Source organism: Equus quagga, chromosome 5 (assembly GCF_021613505.1).
Source record: "Equus quagga isolate Etosha38 chromosome 5, UCLA_HA_Equagga_1.0, whole genome shotgun sequence".
NCBI lineage: Eukaryota > Metazoa > Chordata > Mammalia > Perissodactyla > Equidae > Equus > Equus quagga.
In genome coordinates this window covers 48,322,463-48,338,798 of record NC_060271.1, presented here as the reverse complement: position 1 = coordinate 48,338,798, position 16,336 = coordinate 48,322,463, and the positions used below count along the sequence as shown (strand labels likewise).

The window sequence follows — 16,336 nt, the reverse complement described above, 5'->3', positions numbered from 1 at the left end:
TCATTTTGGGATGACAGCCCAAGAAACGAACTTTGCTAACTTTGGACATTGTGAGTTCTAGAGGGACGCTGGCCTCCATCCAACTTTGTCTCGTTCCGCCCCATGTGGGTCCAGCCTCCTCTCTGTCCCTGAAGCAGGCACGTGGCCTTTGAAGGTTCCCAAAGAGAAGCGCTCGCCTTTGACCAGAGCCAGGACCCCCTGCCCTAGGAGCTCTCCTCGAGCAAGGGCGCCCTCTGTGGGCTTCGGGTGGCTGCTCAGCCCTTCCAGACTCCTGGGTCGGAGATCTATGTCCCCACTCCCGTGTGAGGCACTTTCGGAGGATCGGGAAAGCCTATTCTCCAGTCCGGCCCTTCATCCTAAAGACGGTTGTGGGAGACGGGCCAGGAACCGCGTTTCCGTCCTTCTGTCATCTTGTTAAGCGCCGATGTGTGCGCTAGCACCGAGAACCACTGCGCGCAGCTTCACGCTCCGGGGGCCCCACCTTGCCCCGCGCCCGCCCAGCCGGTGGGGCGGCCCCACGCTGGACACTGACCCCCCCGCGAGGCTTGGTTCCCGCGGCCCCCGGCCGGCGCTCCGCCAGGGCCGGGGAAGGCGCGCAGGGCCACGTGCGCGGGGGACCGGATCGGGGGCGGGGTCTCGGAGGGGCGCGCCCGCCTGGGACAGAGCTCCTCCCTGCGATCTGGCGCATCCCCGGGCTCTTCCTCCCGCGGCCGCTCCCTCCGTCCAGGACTCACCGCGGCGTCGCTGGGACTTCGACTATCAGGACCTCTCGGCTCCTCCAGCACCTGCCTCTGAGCGACTGCCCAGTCCGGAACTCTGTGGGCGCCCATAGCAACGGGACACACGGTGCCGTTGCTACGCGGAACTGACGTATCCCGGGGCGCGCACGCGCCAGCCCATCAATTTTGTCCCTGATCAGCCCCCGGAATCAGGCTCCTCGCCCCGCCCCGCCCCCAGACCCGGCTCGGGCAATCGCCGCGCCGATGCTGATGACGTAACTGTCCTCCGGGCCAGTACGAGGGCCGCGAGGCGTGGCCCTCGCGCGCTTCCGTCGCCCGGGAGGAAGGGGCGTGGGTCGCGCCTGCGCAGTGGCTCTGACCGCCGGCTGGCGGCGCGTGGAGGCTTCTCCGAGCCGCGGGCGTCTGCTCGGCCGCAGGTCCCGGCTGCTGTGGCGGCGCGCGGCGCTCAGGGGCCATGTCGTGGCTCTTCGGCATCAAAGGCCCCAAGGGCGAAGGCGCGGGGCCGCCGCTGTCCCTGCCGCCCGCGCAGCCTGGGGCCGAGGGTGGCGGGGACCGCGGCGCGGGGGACCGGCCGGCGCCCAAGGACAAATGGAGCAACTTCGACCCGACGGGCCTGGAGCGCGCGGCCAAGGCGGCGCGCGAGCTGGAGCACTCGCGTGAGTGTGGCGGCGCCGGCGGGGCGGGGCAGGGGCTTCTCCGCGGAGAGCCGGTCCGCGGGTGCCTGGGCTTGCGCGCGCATCGGGCCTGTAGCCCCTCTGTCGTCCGAGCGGTCAGGCGGCACGTGGCTGTCGGCAGTCCCGCTGGTCAGTGAGGAGACAGGCCTCCAGGAGTGAACCTGCCAAAGCGACCTTGCGTCTGGGGAGGTTCGGGCTTCCGTTACCTTATCCCACCTTCCCAGCTGCCCCGCGTTTCTCAGGTGGGGAAACCGGTGCAGAGGGGACTTTCAGAGGTTACACGTAGCAGGTGCCGGCCCTTGTCTTCGGTGTCTGAGAGTGCCGGAGCTCCTTCCGTCTCTTGTTACCTCCACGTGGAACGGCCACAGCGTGGCTAGGTGCGGCGAGGTAGGGAAGCGGGTCCGTTTGTAGGTGGTTGCTAGCAGTTTTTCACTTAAGGAGGGAAGCACGTTTGAGGGTCATTGGTTTTAAGCAAAATATAGTAGCTTTGCATGTTATTGGAAAACGCTGGCGTTCAGGTAGGCGAGTCTGTAAACCAGGAGGTCAGACAGCCCTGGCCTAGCCTGATGACTTTCCTGACCCAGGGCCCTCAAGGCATCAGCAGTGGCTGGACTTTTACGAAGCCCGTGTTTTTCCTCCTAACTGTCTTCTCTTCTATGGCCTTAACAATTTGTCTGAAAATGTAGTTTGTATTTAAGAGGCTGGAATGTAGAAGGTGGTGAGTAAAGACTGATTGAAAGAATACAACAGCTCTTAAGCTTTTATTTAAACAGAAGTGCCGTTTTCTCAAAGGAGATCCTACAGAGAAACGTTGTAAACAGGTATAAGCAGAGTCTTTCTCATTAAGGAAGGAGAGGCTGGGCACTTGGTGGCTCAATCCCTGCCCTTCACCTGGGGGCTAAGGAGCATCCTGGGTGAAGGCCGCTGGGCCTGCGTGGCTCTCAGATGCCCAGGGGACATTCAAAACGTTTAGATATTTGGGTCTGGGCCCAGAACAGCCTGCTTCCTTAGGCCTGGCTGGAACCCCCCTCCCCCCCCCCGCCTCTGTATTAAGTTTTGTAGATAATCTTAATTTAAAAAATTTTTTTTTTTTTTTGAGAAAGATTAGCCCTGAGTTAACTGCTGCCAATCCTCTTTTTTGCTGAGGAAGACTGACCGTGAGCTAACATCCATGCCCATCTTCCTCTACTGTATACGTGGGGTGCCTACCACAGCATGGTGTGCCAAGCGGTGCCATGTCCGCATCTGGGATCCGAACAGGAGAACCCCGGGCCACCCAAGCGGAATATGGGCGCTTAACCACTGCCCCAGTGGGCCGGCCCCTAGATAATCTTAATCATCAGGTTGGGCTGAGAAACAGTGGATGGGCTTCAAGGCACCTCACATGATGGTAGGTTTTTGACACATGGTGTGACTTCTTGTTAAAGATTTCATCAGCAGACACCTCTCTACCCCAGCACCTGTGGGACTTCAGCCTCTCGCCATGCTCAGAATTTCAATGTTTTCCTGCTTTTGGAAGCTGAACCCTCACTGTTGGCCCCCCAGCCCCATGCAGTTGTACAGCCTGGGTGAATAGCCTTGGGCATGTCTGAGAGGAGCAGCTCCTCCTTCCTGGCTACTTGTGCCTCTGAATTGCTCCCAGGTCTCTTGTACGGGCCGCCCAGAGCTCCTGCTCTGGAACATTCTCCACCTGGGTCCCCAGGGCTCTGGCCTCTGCTCTCCTATGACCAAGCCCTCATTTCCCCACCAAGTAGCATCTCTTGCAGAGTCCCCAGAGGCCACTGCCTGGAGTTATAGTCCCCTCATCAGTCCTCCCATTAGTCTCCACATCCGATGACTCTGTCCCAGGTGTGGACTCTACTTCATTTTTGTCCCTGCCGTCCTTCCTGGCCTTACTGCTGGCCAGTGGGAGAGGCGTTGCCCTCGTGTGCCACCCCTTCCTAGCCTCACACCCTTCTTCCCAGGGTGCCTCGTGCCCCTCTGCCCGATAGCCCCTCTGTAAGTCTGTCTTCTCCGGATGCTGCAGCTCACAGGCAGCAGTGCCTGCCAAGGCTGGTCTGAGCCTGCTCTTGTTCGACCTCCCTGCTCTCTCCAGGCCGTCCAGAGATGGCCTCAGCTGCTTCCCACAGTGTGACCACCTTCTATCCTTCAAGGCCCAGCCTGATGCTGCCTTGTCTCCTGGGCCCTCCTGGGAGGCCAGAGCAGGACATTTGGCCTTGAGCAGTCTGTGTGCCCCAGTCCACTTGCCTGTACACTCCAGGAAGGCAGGTGCCTAAAAGAGCACCTTGCCTGTAACAGGTGCTAATTGATGCTTTGGAAGCATGTTTCCTGGTACAGGATGATTTCAAGGTGAAGAGTTACTGTTGCTGGTGTTGAAATCCTAGCTTGTGATTAGTGGGCATGTGGTGCCAGGCCTCATGCTGAGCAGTTTACCTGCTTGCTCTCATTTCACTCCTCCAAGAGTCAGGGAGAGAGAGAACCCCGCTCCATTTCAGGTGAGGCACTCAGAGAGTTTAACCTGCCTTGCCAAAGGTCACGTTGTGAATAAACAGCACAGCTGGGATTCAGACCCAGTGTTGTTGGCCTGTGACACCCGTGTTCCTATCTGTTGTGATCTCCTCTTCCAGTCAGTCTGAGTGAGCTGTTACAGGGGCTCCCCGGGTCTGCTCAGCCCTTGACCTCATGGCTTTCCAAGCTCACCAATGAAGGGGGTGGGACTCTGGTGCCTTCCTTATGCCATCTGTGCCTCCGATCACCAGAGACCCAGGGGAGAGCTTTGCAGTAGGGCTCTAGGAGACCGCAGCATCCCCATCCTGACCAGCTCTGAGGGCCCTTCCCAAGCTTTGATGCTGTGTTCATGCCAGACCGCATACCCCAGCAGACCATCCAAACACAGAGCTCCTGCCACTCTTGTCTAAAGATGTGGGTTGTGCTTAGAGCAGCAGTTTAACTCCGAAAAGAAAAACCCAGAACTATAATCAGATGTGATGCTCTAGGTAACGATGTTTGCTCCGTTTTGGGGGTGACGGGTACTAGGGTCTGCAGCTGACTTTGAAGGCTTCAAAAAGTAAGATGGGTCATGGAGGATAGAAGGATGGACGTGTGGGAAGCAAAGGGAGCCAGCTAGGGCCATTGCAGAGTCAGGACAGTGGCTCACAGCCTGCCTTCCTCCCGCACGCTCACCTGTTAGAAGACTTCTCTGGTGAATAGTGTGCACGGGAGAACCGTGTCATCAGACAGACATTTGAGAGACCTGATGCGTAGGCTTCAGGAGATTACCAGAAGTCCCAAACACAGACAGATATGGATCCTGCCTTATGAGCAGAATACATGTAGAAGATGTTTATGGCACACGTTCTGTGAAGAGCCGTCACCCTGCACGCTTTGGCTTCCTTCTGATTTAATTCCCATTTACTTTTTTTTTCTTTTTGAGGAAGATTAGCCCTGAGCTAACATTTGCCGCCAATCCTCCTCTTTTTGCTGAGGAAGACTGGCCCTGAGCTAACATCCGTGCCCATCTTCCTCTATTTTATATGTGGGACGCCTGCCACAGCATGGCTTGCCAAGCGGTGCCATGTCTACACCCAGGATCCGAACCAGTGAACCCTGGGCCACCAAAGCGGAACGTGCAAGCTTAACTGCTGCGCCACTGGGCTGGCCCCCCCATTTACTTCTTAAGCTTGGCAGTAGATCAATGATGACTTAAGAATTAATTAAGATTAATTAAGACTTAAGAGAACGTACGTGCATGGAAAATAAAGGACATTCTGGCCACGGGCTTGCTTCTTGTTTAGTTGGGAAACAGCTGCCATGTTGGCCCTCCTCTCGAGGGGCATGGGCCACCCTTCTGTTGGGGATAGAGCAGACAAAGGTGAGGAGAAGGGAGCCTTTGGAGAGAGGGGTCACCGAGCAGGGTCTGACCTGGAATGAGGGTGGGCACATGCACTTTGAGGTTGAGGGGAGCCGTGGTCTCCCTGACAGCCCCTTGGCTTGAGCGCATGAACGAGGTCCTGTGCCTGCTGCCCTGACACCGCCCTCCCGTCTTTTGCAGGACATGCCAAGGAGGCACTGAGTCTCGCGCAGATGCAGGAGCAGACATTACAGCTGGAGCAGCAGTCCAAGCTCAAAGTGAGTGGAGGGTGGGATGCTCGCCGGGGTGGTCTGCGTCCCCTTGGCCACAGAAGGGTCCTGGGATGAGAAGTGCCTGAGAGCCGCGGCTGCGCGGACGCCTCCATCCCGCGTTTGCTTTCTAGCTCCTGGTTTGCAGGGAAGCAGGGAGCAGTCAGAGACAGGCGCTGGCGTGTGGCCCCAGTTTCCACAGCAGAACCACCTGGAAGGGCGGGCGTGGGTGAGGATGGGCTGGTCTCCCTGGGCGGGTTCTCCCCTGGTTTCTTATACTCTCATAGCGAGCCTAGAAAAGGCCTGTGCTCTGCACTCCATCCTTGGCTGTCATAAAACCTAGTCAAAAAGTGAGCACCTGACATAAGCCACTTTGGAAACAGTGTCAGAGAGGGGAGTGACAGGCCCCCTAGGAGACTGTCTCATCCTCTGGAGTCCAACCCTGTCCATTTTCCTGGCGCTTCTTGCTGCTTGCGGGTCTGGGTCCTCCTGGACCTTGGTGCGGGTGTAGCTGAGATGCAATGGGCCTGTGGAGGTGCTGGTCCAGGCTGTGTCTTCTGGAAGCACGTCCCACCCTGCCCAGACCTTTCCAGCCCCTTCAGGGCCCACATGGGATACGGGAGAGGGTTGTAGAGGTGGCCTGAACCCTGAGCTCGAAGTCCTGAGTGTGAGGCCTTGCCAGGCTCTGGGGTTGCAGCAGCTGGTCTGTGCTATAGGAGTATGAGGCCGCTGTGGAGCAGCTGAAGAGCGAGCAGATCCGTGTGCAGGCTGAGGAACGGAGGAAGACTCTGAACGAGGAGACGCGGCAGCACCAGGCGGTAAGGGCCACGTGGGCACAGGGAGGCCTGGGTGACGAGGATGGGGCGCACCGTGGCCCCAGATGCAGTCTGGGTCTGTTATTGACCCGTCAAGGCCTTGGGATGACCTTGTGCAAACATCTGAGGCCTGTGGATTCCTCAGCACTCAGCGTGACATGTATCCCGTGTATGTGTGACTGTGCTCACTAACTCAGCAGGTGGAGCTGGGGGGCTCATCTGAGGTCCTAGTGCCCAGTGGCATCGGGGTCCAGACATTGGTTCCAGGCCCGTCCACCAGCCTCTCCAGCTGAGCTGTGTTCATGCTGTTCTCTCCCTCCCCAGAGGGCCCAGTACCAGGACAAGCTGGCACGGCAGCGCTATGAGGACCAGCTGAGGCAGCAGGTGAGCTTGGCACCTGCGTGCTCCCCAAGAGCATGGCCTCTGCTGGGCAGGTGGGTGGCCCAAGTCCGGTGCGGCAGGCTCTGGGTCCTGGGAAGCTCTGCTCCCACGCCTGCACACGCACACAGGATGCACGTGCCTCCATGCTCCGGCCACTCTGAGCTCTCTCCCAGTTGAGGCCTGACTAGGACCCTGGCTGTGATGAGTTCGTGGTGGATGTTCAAGAGTTGTGGGTCTTACAGTGGAAAACAGAGCTCTGTGAGGACAGTCATTGGGGGGCCGGGGGAGCACCCAGAGGTCTGCCCTGCGGCCAAGCTCTCCTGGGGGCAGGGGCTTTTGAACCCAGCCCTGAGGCACATGCGTGTCCCGGGCAGTTCAGCCCCGCCTGCATCGGGCTGTGGAGCATTTGCGCCCTGGGGTGCCTGTCCCTGGGAAGGTCAGAGCCTCTGGGGTGGCGGAAGTGTCCCCTCAGGCCGAGCAGCTGCCCTGTCAGAGCCATGTTGGCTGTTTCTTACTTCTGAAAGCTTTTGCCTTTTTTTGTGGTTTCTTGTCAGCAACTTCTCAATGAGGAGAACTTGCGGAAGCAGGAGGAGTCCGTGCAGAAGCAGGAGGCCATACGACGAGGTAGGGCTGTGAGCTCTGCCTGGGGCTGTGTCCTTGGAGCCTGCCTAGGAGGCGGCAGCTTGAGAAGGGCCAGCGGGGTGCACGGGCTGTAGGCATGGGAAGGCGCGGCTTCAGGCGCTTCATCTGTGTGCTTTGTGAGACCCATGCTGGGGGCTCTGCATGCTGCAGCCGGGGCTTCACAACAGAAACCAGGGCGGGCTGGCATTCTGGGGCCCACTCTTCATCTGCAGCCAGGCAACCCCAGGGTCCCACGTGAGTTCCTGTCCTATGAGAAGGGTTGCCTCGGCCTCGGGGTCTGAACTCAGGACTCCTCATGGAGAGCCATCTACTGGAGGGGCCCGGCTTGGGGGGTGGTCCACAGTGGGCAGAGAGGCAGCCAGGCCACAGGGCTGGGAGCCGAGTGCCACTCTCCTGCCTCATCCTGGCAGCCACTGTGGAGCGGGAGATGGAGCTGCGGCACAAGAACGAGATGCTGAGGGTGGAGGCTGAGGCACGTGCCCGGGCCAAGGCCGAGCGTGAGAACGCAGACATCATCCGTGAGCAGATCCGCTTGAAGGCTGCTGAGCACCGCCAGACCATCTTGGAGTCCATCAGGTAAGGCCGTGTCCCTGGTGGGCATCCACTGGAGCCCTCAGTGGCTTGATGGCCTCCATCCCCTGTCCCAGGCAGGGAAGACTGCTTCTCGGACCCCTTGCCCTTTCCCTAGCCCCGTGCCCAGGTCCGTTGCCCTCCAGGTCATGTCCCTGCTTCCTCTACAGGACAGCTGGCACCCTGTTCGGTGAAGGATTCCGTGCCTTTGTGACAGACTGGGACAAAGTGACAGCCACGGTAAACGCCACTGCCACATCTTCCCCACAGTCTGTGCCAGGGCCCCCTCTGGGCCTCGTCCCTATCTTGGGTGGTGTGAGTCTGCAGATGGGGCGCGCCAAGAACGCCTGTGGTTTAGGAATTGCGCTGCTGCTCCCTCCTGCTCCCCTCTCCTAGGAAGCTGGACAGGTGGGGCCTCTGGTTTGGGGCACGTGGAATCATTTGGTGTTGGCCGTGGCAGCATTCAGTAAAAAGTGTCAAAACCCTTTTTTTAAAAAGTTTCTAACTTTCTGGCTGGAAGGAAGACGTGGGAAGGGGATGCTAGAGCTTCATTCCCCACTTTCCTTAGCGGCCCCGTCTTTTAGAAAGTGTGAATGGGGACCTGTCCGGGGCTTTGGCAGTGGGACCAGCTGAGACCCCATGGGGTCTGGGAGACATGCGGGGTGCGCCTTTCCAACTGAGCTTCTGGGAGGGTCCCCCCCTTCAGGGGGAAGAAGAGGTCAGCCCACCAAGGCCATCGGGCAGTCTCACATTCTGGAAGCCCAGTGATCTGTGCCCTGTGCCGTGGGGCTACTCAGCACACAGGGCGGGGAGTGTTGGCTAGAACTAGTTCCTGAAGCCTCCACAGGTAGTGCCTGCGCTCGGCTCTGTGCCTGCGCTGTTCCAGGCTGAGGAGCGTGGCTCAGCACTCACTCGTGTGGGACTGACACCTTAGCGAGGGTCTGACAGTGAAGTGCTGATCCTTAGCGCAGCGGCCATGCCCCAAGGAAACACGGCCAGGTGTCCGGGGCCCCCTGTTCCTGGGGCCTTTTCCGCAAATGTCCTGCTCTGGATGTAGCTCCAGCCTCACCGGGGACAGTGAGGGGTGGATCAGACTGAGCCTCCAGAGAAGCAGGCACTTGATGGTCCTGGCAGGGCCAGGGCTCCAGTCCAGGGAACTTGGAGCTGGTCAGACTGCTGGTTCATAACATGGCCCCTTGGAGCCACCCAGCTTGGGCCGGTGACGGGGCTGAGCAAGGATTCCTGTCACATTCTTCTGAAACAAGTTTCGAACAATGCTCAGGGGCCCCCTGCCCTTGGAGCAGTGGGTCATAGTGGAGGCCCTGCTGAAAGTGGGTCCAGGGAATCCGGCCTGTGGCCAGCGGGGTGGGCAACTCAGCAGTTTCTCTCTGGCGTCTGAGCTGGGCCGCCTGGAGTTGGGTGCTGGCTCTAAGCCCTGGCCACATCCTTCCACTCCCTCCTTTGCGCCCTGCTTCATGCAGTGAACTGCAGGCCTGCAGCTTCCTCCCAACTGACCCTGTCCTGCCTCCCCCAGGCACCCCTGCTCGGACCGGGACTCGTGCAGGAGGCAGACCTGGGCTTGGGTCAAGGCTGCTTGTTGGGCACAGCTGGGGCTTTGGCTCCTGTGTCCTCCCTGAGGCAGGTCCGGGTAGGGGCACATGTCCAGGTGTGAGAGGACAGAGCTGATGTGGGCGTGGCTGTGCTGTGCGGGGTCCGAGCCCTGCCTTGAGCCTTCCAGGCCCTCCCGCATGCTCACCTCTGCCTGACCCTCCTCTTTGACCATCCCCACCTTGGGACTCCGCACTGCTCCCTCCACGTCGTTGCTGCCCTGGCCCAGCACACGGGAGGTGCTCGGTGTGTGCTGTGCGCTGGGCAGTGCCAGGGGACACGCGTCCTGGAGAGGAGTCTGCAAACGTGGCTGCCTCGGCCGTGATGAGGAGAGCAGTCATCTGATGAGGCTGGCGCTGTTTGCTTACTTGTTTTTTTACAGGAATTAGTGGTTTGGTGTTAACCTTGTTTTCCTGGAATAAAGTTTCACTTTTTTTAGTGGGGCCAAGCCTCACGCGGCCCACAGCCTGGTCATCTCCAAGCCGCTGTGGCAGCCCTGCAGTGAGTGGCCTCAGCTTCAGAGTGTTTACACTTCGAGTGGAAAGTTGCAGAGAAAAGCGCTCATGCAGTCAGGTTGTGCCTCTGGTTAGAACCTCAGGACGCCCTTGGGTCCTGCGCGTTGTGGCAAACAAAGGAAGGGATTTAAAGAGGCTGGTAGAGCCAGCCCTGGTGGCCTAGGGGTTAAGTTCGGCACCTTCTGTTTTGGCAGCTGGCTTCGGTGCCTGGGTGCAGACCTACACTACTTGTCAGTGGCCGTGCTGTGCCAGGTGGCTCACATGCAAAAAGAGGAAGATTGGCAATAGATGTTAGCTCCGGGTGAATCTTCCTCAGCAAAAAAAATAAAGAGGCTGGTAAACCACAAGAAAAACCAAGTTCCTGGTGCTAGAGCTTTGCTTACCATGCCTGTGGAGGAGGCAGCTTTTCACTGTCTACTTGATGGCCCACGTTTTCCTTATAACCCTGTGTCCCACTCTTGGGACGTGACCTTGTCTGTGGGTGGTTGGAGGGCCCTGAGGTGGTCTGAGCAGAGACCGCCAGGTGGTGGGACCTCTGAACGAGGAGCTAGTGTGGGTCCCCTTCTCTATGGCTGAGATTCTGCTCCCTCTGCACCCCACACTGCCCAGTCTCCTTGCTCTTCTGACTGGGACATGGGTCGGCCCCACCTGGGACGTGAATGCAGGCCTCTCCCTGTGTCTGGGTTCCGGAAGGTCAGCACCCTCCTCCCAGGTGCCCTCAGCTAGGACTGTGGCCCCTGCGCACATCAGAGCAGGATCATGGGTCAACAGGGTCACAGAGAGGGACGCGGGAGCTGAGAGAACAGGCCAGCTGAGGCAGTTGACGGTGAGGGTACACGTGCTGCCCACAGGCTCTGCTCCCCTGCAGACTCAGACCTTGGGAGCCTCTGGGGAGGCTGGTGTCTGCCTGGGCCAGGGGCCTGCACGCTCCCTCTTCTTGCCTTTGGTTTTGCAATACTTCTCTGAACGGGAGTTTTCTTTATCCTTTTTGTGACAACTGTCCAGTGCTCAGAAAGCAGAGCAGAATCTACTGGCCACGTGCCCATCCCCTGCCTCCCGGAGGGACCAGCATTCCAAGGCGTCTGTTTCACTGATCGTCTTCTCTCTCGTGGAGTGTGTGAAAGCGTGTCAAGGGCTGAGTGCCCCGTGCGTTTGGGTCCCTCCAGCTGTCCCAGAAGCGCTGCTGGCAGTCTGTTCACCTTAGGGTCCAGACAATGCCTGCATGTTGCATGTGGTGGTGAAACTCTTGCGTGTGTCTTCACTTCAGAATCCCCGCCCATGTGGGCGGCCTGTGGGCTGGTCAGTCCTGCCTGCCTGCTGACAGACTCTGCTGAGAGTCCACCTGAGTCAAGTGTCTACCTTCTAAGTAAGCTGGATAGACACGCGGAGGGGGTTGCTGGAGTCAGACCCAGGAGCCAGCTGGTCACAGTGGTGCCAACAGCCAGCCCTGGCCCCACCACCTCCTGGCATGTGCCCCTCTCTGGCCCTCGTTTTGCCGTCTGGTGTCCTAAGAACCTCGTTTGTGTGGTCTCAGTCATTGCTCCCCTATGGTGGCTGAGCTGTTCATTTTGTAGGGAAGAGTTTTAGTTCCGTTTTCAGATGTTGGTGTGGGTTCTGGGAGCTTTTCACTGCAGCTCCGGCTTGAGTGTCCTGTGCCTGTGCTCCCACTGTGGTGTGTGCTTTGTGCCCCATCAGCTCAGGAGTCCCTTCGCCTCTTCACGGTTGTAGCTCCTGTCGCTTCCCTAGTCCTGCTGGAACACACTCTCCAGTAGCTGTCTGAGAAAGGGCGTTTTTAATAAGCTTTTTGATACCTTGGCTGTCTGGAACCATCTTCCGCCATCATGTGTAGTTGAGCGTCGGCTGGTGTGGGATTTGGGGTTGGAGGCTCTGCTGTCACTTGGCACGGGGTGGGTTCAGGTGGCTGTGTCAACTGCTGAGTGGTGCAGGGCAGTGGGTGTCACTCGCCGCCTTTCTGCCCTGCTCTAGGTAGCCGGACTGACACTGCTGGCCGTCGGCGTCTACTCCGCCAAGAATGCCACGTCTGTCGCTGGGCGGTACATCGAAGCCCGGCTGGGGAAGCCGTCCCTGGTGAGGGAGACCTCTCGCATCACAGTGCTGGAGGCACTGAGGCACCCGCTGCAGGTGACGGGCCTGGCTGTGGGTGTGGGGCCCATTCTCACTGGGGCTGTGTCCCCCAGTCCCTTCTGGTCACAGCCAGACTGGACACATGTCCTTCCCCACTGACACAAGTCCTTTCTGCTGCCTCCTGCACATGGGATTTGCTTTTGGCTTTTTCCTCTTTGCTGTCCTCGTCAGGACTCAGGGGACCCTCGCCCCATCTGCTCAGGTGCCCCTTGCATCTGTTGATGTGAGGGACTGCATAGCTTTTGGGTTCTTTGCACTCCTGGACTCCTGTAAAAGTCACTGGAAGTAGCTCGGGGTCAGCTGCCTCCCTTTCCTTGTTGTGCCCCTCCTGCCGCGTCCCCCACTGTCTGCGGCTGGACCTCTCTATTAATTGCTGCGGGTGATTGAGGAAAGGGTCAGTAAAGAACCTGTGGGTCACCCAGCCCAGTAACACAGACGGCCTCATCTGCCAGCATTCTGAAGCAGGGCCCGGTCCTCTGTATCCTTGAGTGCGAGGTCTGTGGCGGTGGTGTTTCCACGTGGCAAGCCAGCTGTTCCCAGCACTTGGTGGCTGTGCCATGGGCTCTGCCGATGACCCTGCCCGTCCCCCCGCAGGTCAGCAGGCGGCTCCTCAGTAAGCCTCAGGATGCGTTGGAGGGCGTCGTCCTCAGTGTGAGTGGCGCTGCTGTTTCGGGGCTGGGGTGGAATTACCCATCTGAGCCACAGCCTGGGGTGGGCTGCCTCTTGTGCTGGCCCAGGAGGGTCAGACTCAGCAGCAGGGCATCTCGCAAACTGCCGTGTCCCCTGGCAGCCCAGCCTGGAGGCGCGTGTGCGGGACATCGCCATCGCGACAAGAAACACCAAGAAGAACAGGAGCCTGTACAGGAACATTCTGATGTACGGGCCTCCAGGGACTGGCAAGACGCTCTTTGCCAAGGTGAGGGCACGTGGCTGCGCAGGTGGGGCTGGGGTCCTGCAGGAGTCTCACCCGCCAGTAGTGGGGTGGGTAGGCAGAGGCTACAGCTGAGGCTCTTGGGGCTGGGCATCAGGGCCACGTGGGAGGGCAGCCCCTCCCCAGCTGTTCAGGCGAGGGGCGTCTGCACACACAGCCAGCCCCCAGTGCTTCAAGCAGCGGGTGAGGGCAGAGGGCGAACCCACAGGCTTTAAAAGGGAGGAAGCGAAGAGCATGCTGCCTTTTCCCTGTCCGCCCTTTCTTCCAGAAACTAGCGCTGCACTCTGGCATGGACTACGCCATCATGACAGGCGGGGACGTGGCCCCCATGGGGCGGGACGGCGTGACTGCTGTGCACAAGGTCTTCGACTGGGCCAGCACCAGCCGGCGAGGGTGAGTGGGCTCCTGCTGGGCAGAGCATCAGTGACTCCCCTGCAACCTGTCCCCGCGGTCATACCTGAGGCCAGAGCAGCCTCTGCTGTCTGGCAGCATTTGGGGCCGGAGGTCTGAGGGAAAAATTCACCCGAGCGCAGGTTCCTGGTGGTCTGTGCTCGTCACTGGAACCTCTCATTGCTTCTGACTGTAAAACATTTGAGACAAGGGCTGCCAGCCGGGTACTTAGTTTAGCGCCCGGTGTGGCTGTTGTGTACGTTTAGTGATCGTCTCTGCACGCCAGCACTTGGCATGCCTGGGGCTGAGGTCCGCGCTCCCCAAGACTGCTGTGGGCAGCTTGTGGTGTGGGTCTCAGTGTGATCGGTGCGTTGGCGTCCCAACAGGACCGTGCCTGTGCTGAGCAGCCTCTGCCAGGCTCTGCCCCCAGGCCCTGCCCACACCTCATGCGGACCCCTCCCCTTCACAGCCTCCTGCTCTTTGTGGATGAAGCAGACGCCTTCCTCAGGAAGCGAGCGACCGTGAGTATTCTGGAAACCTCTGTCTGGCCTGGTGGGCTGGGCTGGCCACAGACAGCGTGTCCAGTGATTTGAGCAGAGCGAGGCATGGCCAGGCCCGTCATCTCGGGCTGCATCCGTGTTTCCTGGGAAGGTCACTGCAGCTCGTGACTGAGGCCTGACCCATACCTGCTCCTCAGCTGCGCTCTCTTCATAAAGAGCTGTGTGTGTGAGGAGCAGGAGTTGTACGTGTGGTGTTTTTCAGAGTCGTTTTCAAGTTTAGATTCGTTCATTAAGATGCTGGCGTACTCCTGCTCCTGGAGGAGCAGGGGCTGTGTCTTTCCGGGGCCTCCATCTGACTTCCCCTCGGCTGCTTACAGAGCCCTGCTGCTCAGGCCGGCTGCCTTCTCTCCGCAGGAAAAGATAAGCGAGGACCTCAGGGCCACCCTGAATGCGTTCCTGCACCGGACAGGCCAGCACAGCAGCAAGTGAGGGCCACCCGCCAGCGTGAGACTCATGTGCAGAGCGCCTCCCTACGTCATCCCATATGGCCGTCACAGCAGCCTTTCACAGAGGGAAACTGAGGCACTGCCTGAACTCACATGGCTGCTGCAGGACAGGGCTGGGAACAGGGCAGGCACACACCTGACCCATCGCTCACAGTGCCTGGGCAGCGTCCCCACTCTGGGGCATCCTGTGTCCTGCACCCATGCAACAGGAATGGCCAGTCGGGGCACAGTGGGGTGTTTGTGGGAACCACTGGGAAGATATGCTAGCGTCTCTCAAGCAGAGCCAGGGCCAGTCCTTGTCCACAGGTCACTGCCCTTGGCTTCCGGCCAGCCCTTGGCACCTCCGGCTGTCCCCCAGAAATGGGATGTCTGAGTGGTCACCCCACACCGGGTGCCCTGGGTGCAGGTGGCCCCAGGGATGGACTGGCCCCTTCCAGATCCTTAGTCTTACTCTTCTGTCACTTGCCTGCTGTTCACTGAGGGGCACCCAGCCCTGCAGGTCATCTTTTTACCACCATCTCAGTTGCATTGCCCTCGCCCGCTATGGCTCTGCCAGCAGAGACCTCCCAACCCCCTCAGACCCCTGGGAGGCGTATCCATGTCCCTGCTGAGTTGGCAGCTCCACTCAGCTGATCTCTGGGCTCCAGTGGAGGAGGGGCGGACATTTGTCTTGGACCCCAGGGTCCCTATCCCTGTGCACAGCGAGGCGTACGTGGCCATCCCATCAGGCTGGGCCATCGGTCAGAAGAGAAGCATGAATTGGGGCAGGAACAACTGTCAGAGGGAGGGATGGACAGCAGAGAGCAATGCTGGGTCTGCCTGAGGTTTTCTGGGTTAAAAAGTTGCCAGATAGACTCTGTTAGAAAATTGCCCTGTGTGATTTGAGAGGCCCCTGTCCTTGGTGAGCAGGCGGTCAGCTCGCACCGTCTCTGTTGGCCACAGGTTCATGCTGGTCCTGGCCAGCAACCAGCCCGAGCAGTTTGACTGGGCCATCAACGACCGCATCGACGAGATGGTCAGCTTTGACCTGCCGCAGCTGGAGGAGCGGGAGCGCCTGGTGAGAATGTATTTTGACAAGTATGTTCTTAAACCAGCCACAGAAGGAAAGCAGTAAGTGTCCTGGATGGCCCTCGGCTGCTCCCACCCCGTCCCATTGGGGTCCTGCCAGCACCTCCTCCCACCGGTGTACCTAGTCCTGACCCAGTGCTTTCACGTGGGGCTCTGTCTTGGGAGGCTCTGCTGGCCCCTGTCCTGTCCACTTACTCGGCCCCTGTGCCTCCGTCCTACCCACCCCCAGGTGGTTGACTCAGTAGCCTGTCATCACGGACTAGCTGGTATCTGTCCTTTTGCACTTGTTACACAAGTGCCTTCACTACGTGAGGCCTTTAAGGAAACACTCGGGCCCCCGATGGCGAGGGCTGTGGTGGCCAATCGCCGGACATTTCGCTGAGCTTCACTTGGACCACGATGTTGGTCTTGGAGGTAGACTCTGACCATTGTCCACGGCCAACCCTGACTCCAGGAGCCTGGGACTGCCACTCTGCAAAGCCCACCAGGGGATGGGGAGCCCTTCACACTTGGTCTGGGCCACCCTCTCACTCACCGCTTTGTGCATCCTGCTCCAGATCAGCAAGGGCCAGGCTATTTCTAACCCCCTCCAGGGGCCCAGATCTCTGCAGCGCTGACCTGAATCCCTCCTGTTGCTGGCAACACAGCCGGCTACTCCTCTCACTCGGCTCCGCCTGCCCCTCTGCCCCTGCCCTTAGCTCCCTTACCTGGGCCACCGCCTCCTCTGCCCCC

At 59.5% G+C, this 16,336-nt stretch overlaps 1 protein-coding gene across 2 annotated transcripts in view; it reads left to right on the top strand.

Moving 5' to 3' along the window:
* The first annotated feature begins 1,092 nt into the window (after positions 1–1,092).
* The window catches only part of LOC124239814 (ATPase family AAA domain-containing protein 3-like), a 22,560-nt gene continuing 7,316 nt past the window's right edge, over positions 1,093–16,336 (top strand). The window contains exons 1-14 of one of the 2 annotated variants that reach the window (XR_006888702.1): positions 1,093–1,396; positions 5,466–5,542; positions 6,250–6,351; positions 6,673–6,732; positions 7,284–7,353; positions 7,782–7,947; positions 8,112–8,181; positions 12,051–12,206; positions 12,804–12,860; positions 13,000–13,125; positions 13,409–13,533; positions 14,000–14,051; positions 14,445–14,515; positions 15,479–15,593. Coding sequence is in view for 1 of the 2 variants with exons in the window: in XM_046662148.1 (XP_046518104.1) it covers positions 1,195–1,396; positions 5,466–5,542; positions 6,250–6,351; positions 6,673–6,732; positions 7,284–7,353; positions 7,782–7,947; positions 8,112–8,181; positions 12,051–12,206; positions 12,804–12,860; positions 13,000–13,125; positions 13,409–13,533; positions 14,000–14,051; positions 14,445–14,515; positions 15,479–15,646 (1,502 nt within the window). In the remaining variant the exon portion in view is untranslated. Of the gene's footprint in view, positions 1,397–5,465; positions 5,543–6,249; positions 6,352–6,672; positions 6,733–7,283; positions 7,354–7,781; positions 7,948–8,111; positions 8,182–12,050; positions 12,207–12,803; positions 12,861–12,999; positions 13,126–13,408; positions 13,534–13,999; positions 14,052–14,444; positions 14,516–15,478; positions 15,647–16,336 lie in introns of both variants that reach the window. The other variant, XM_046662148.1, reaches the window with a different exon arrangement.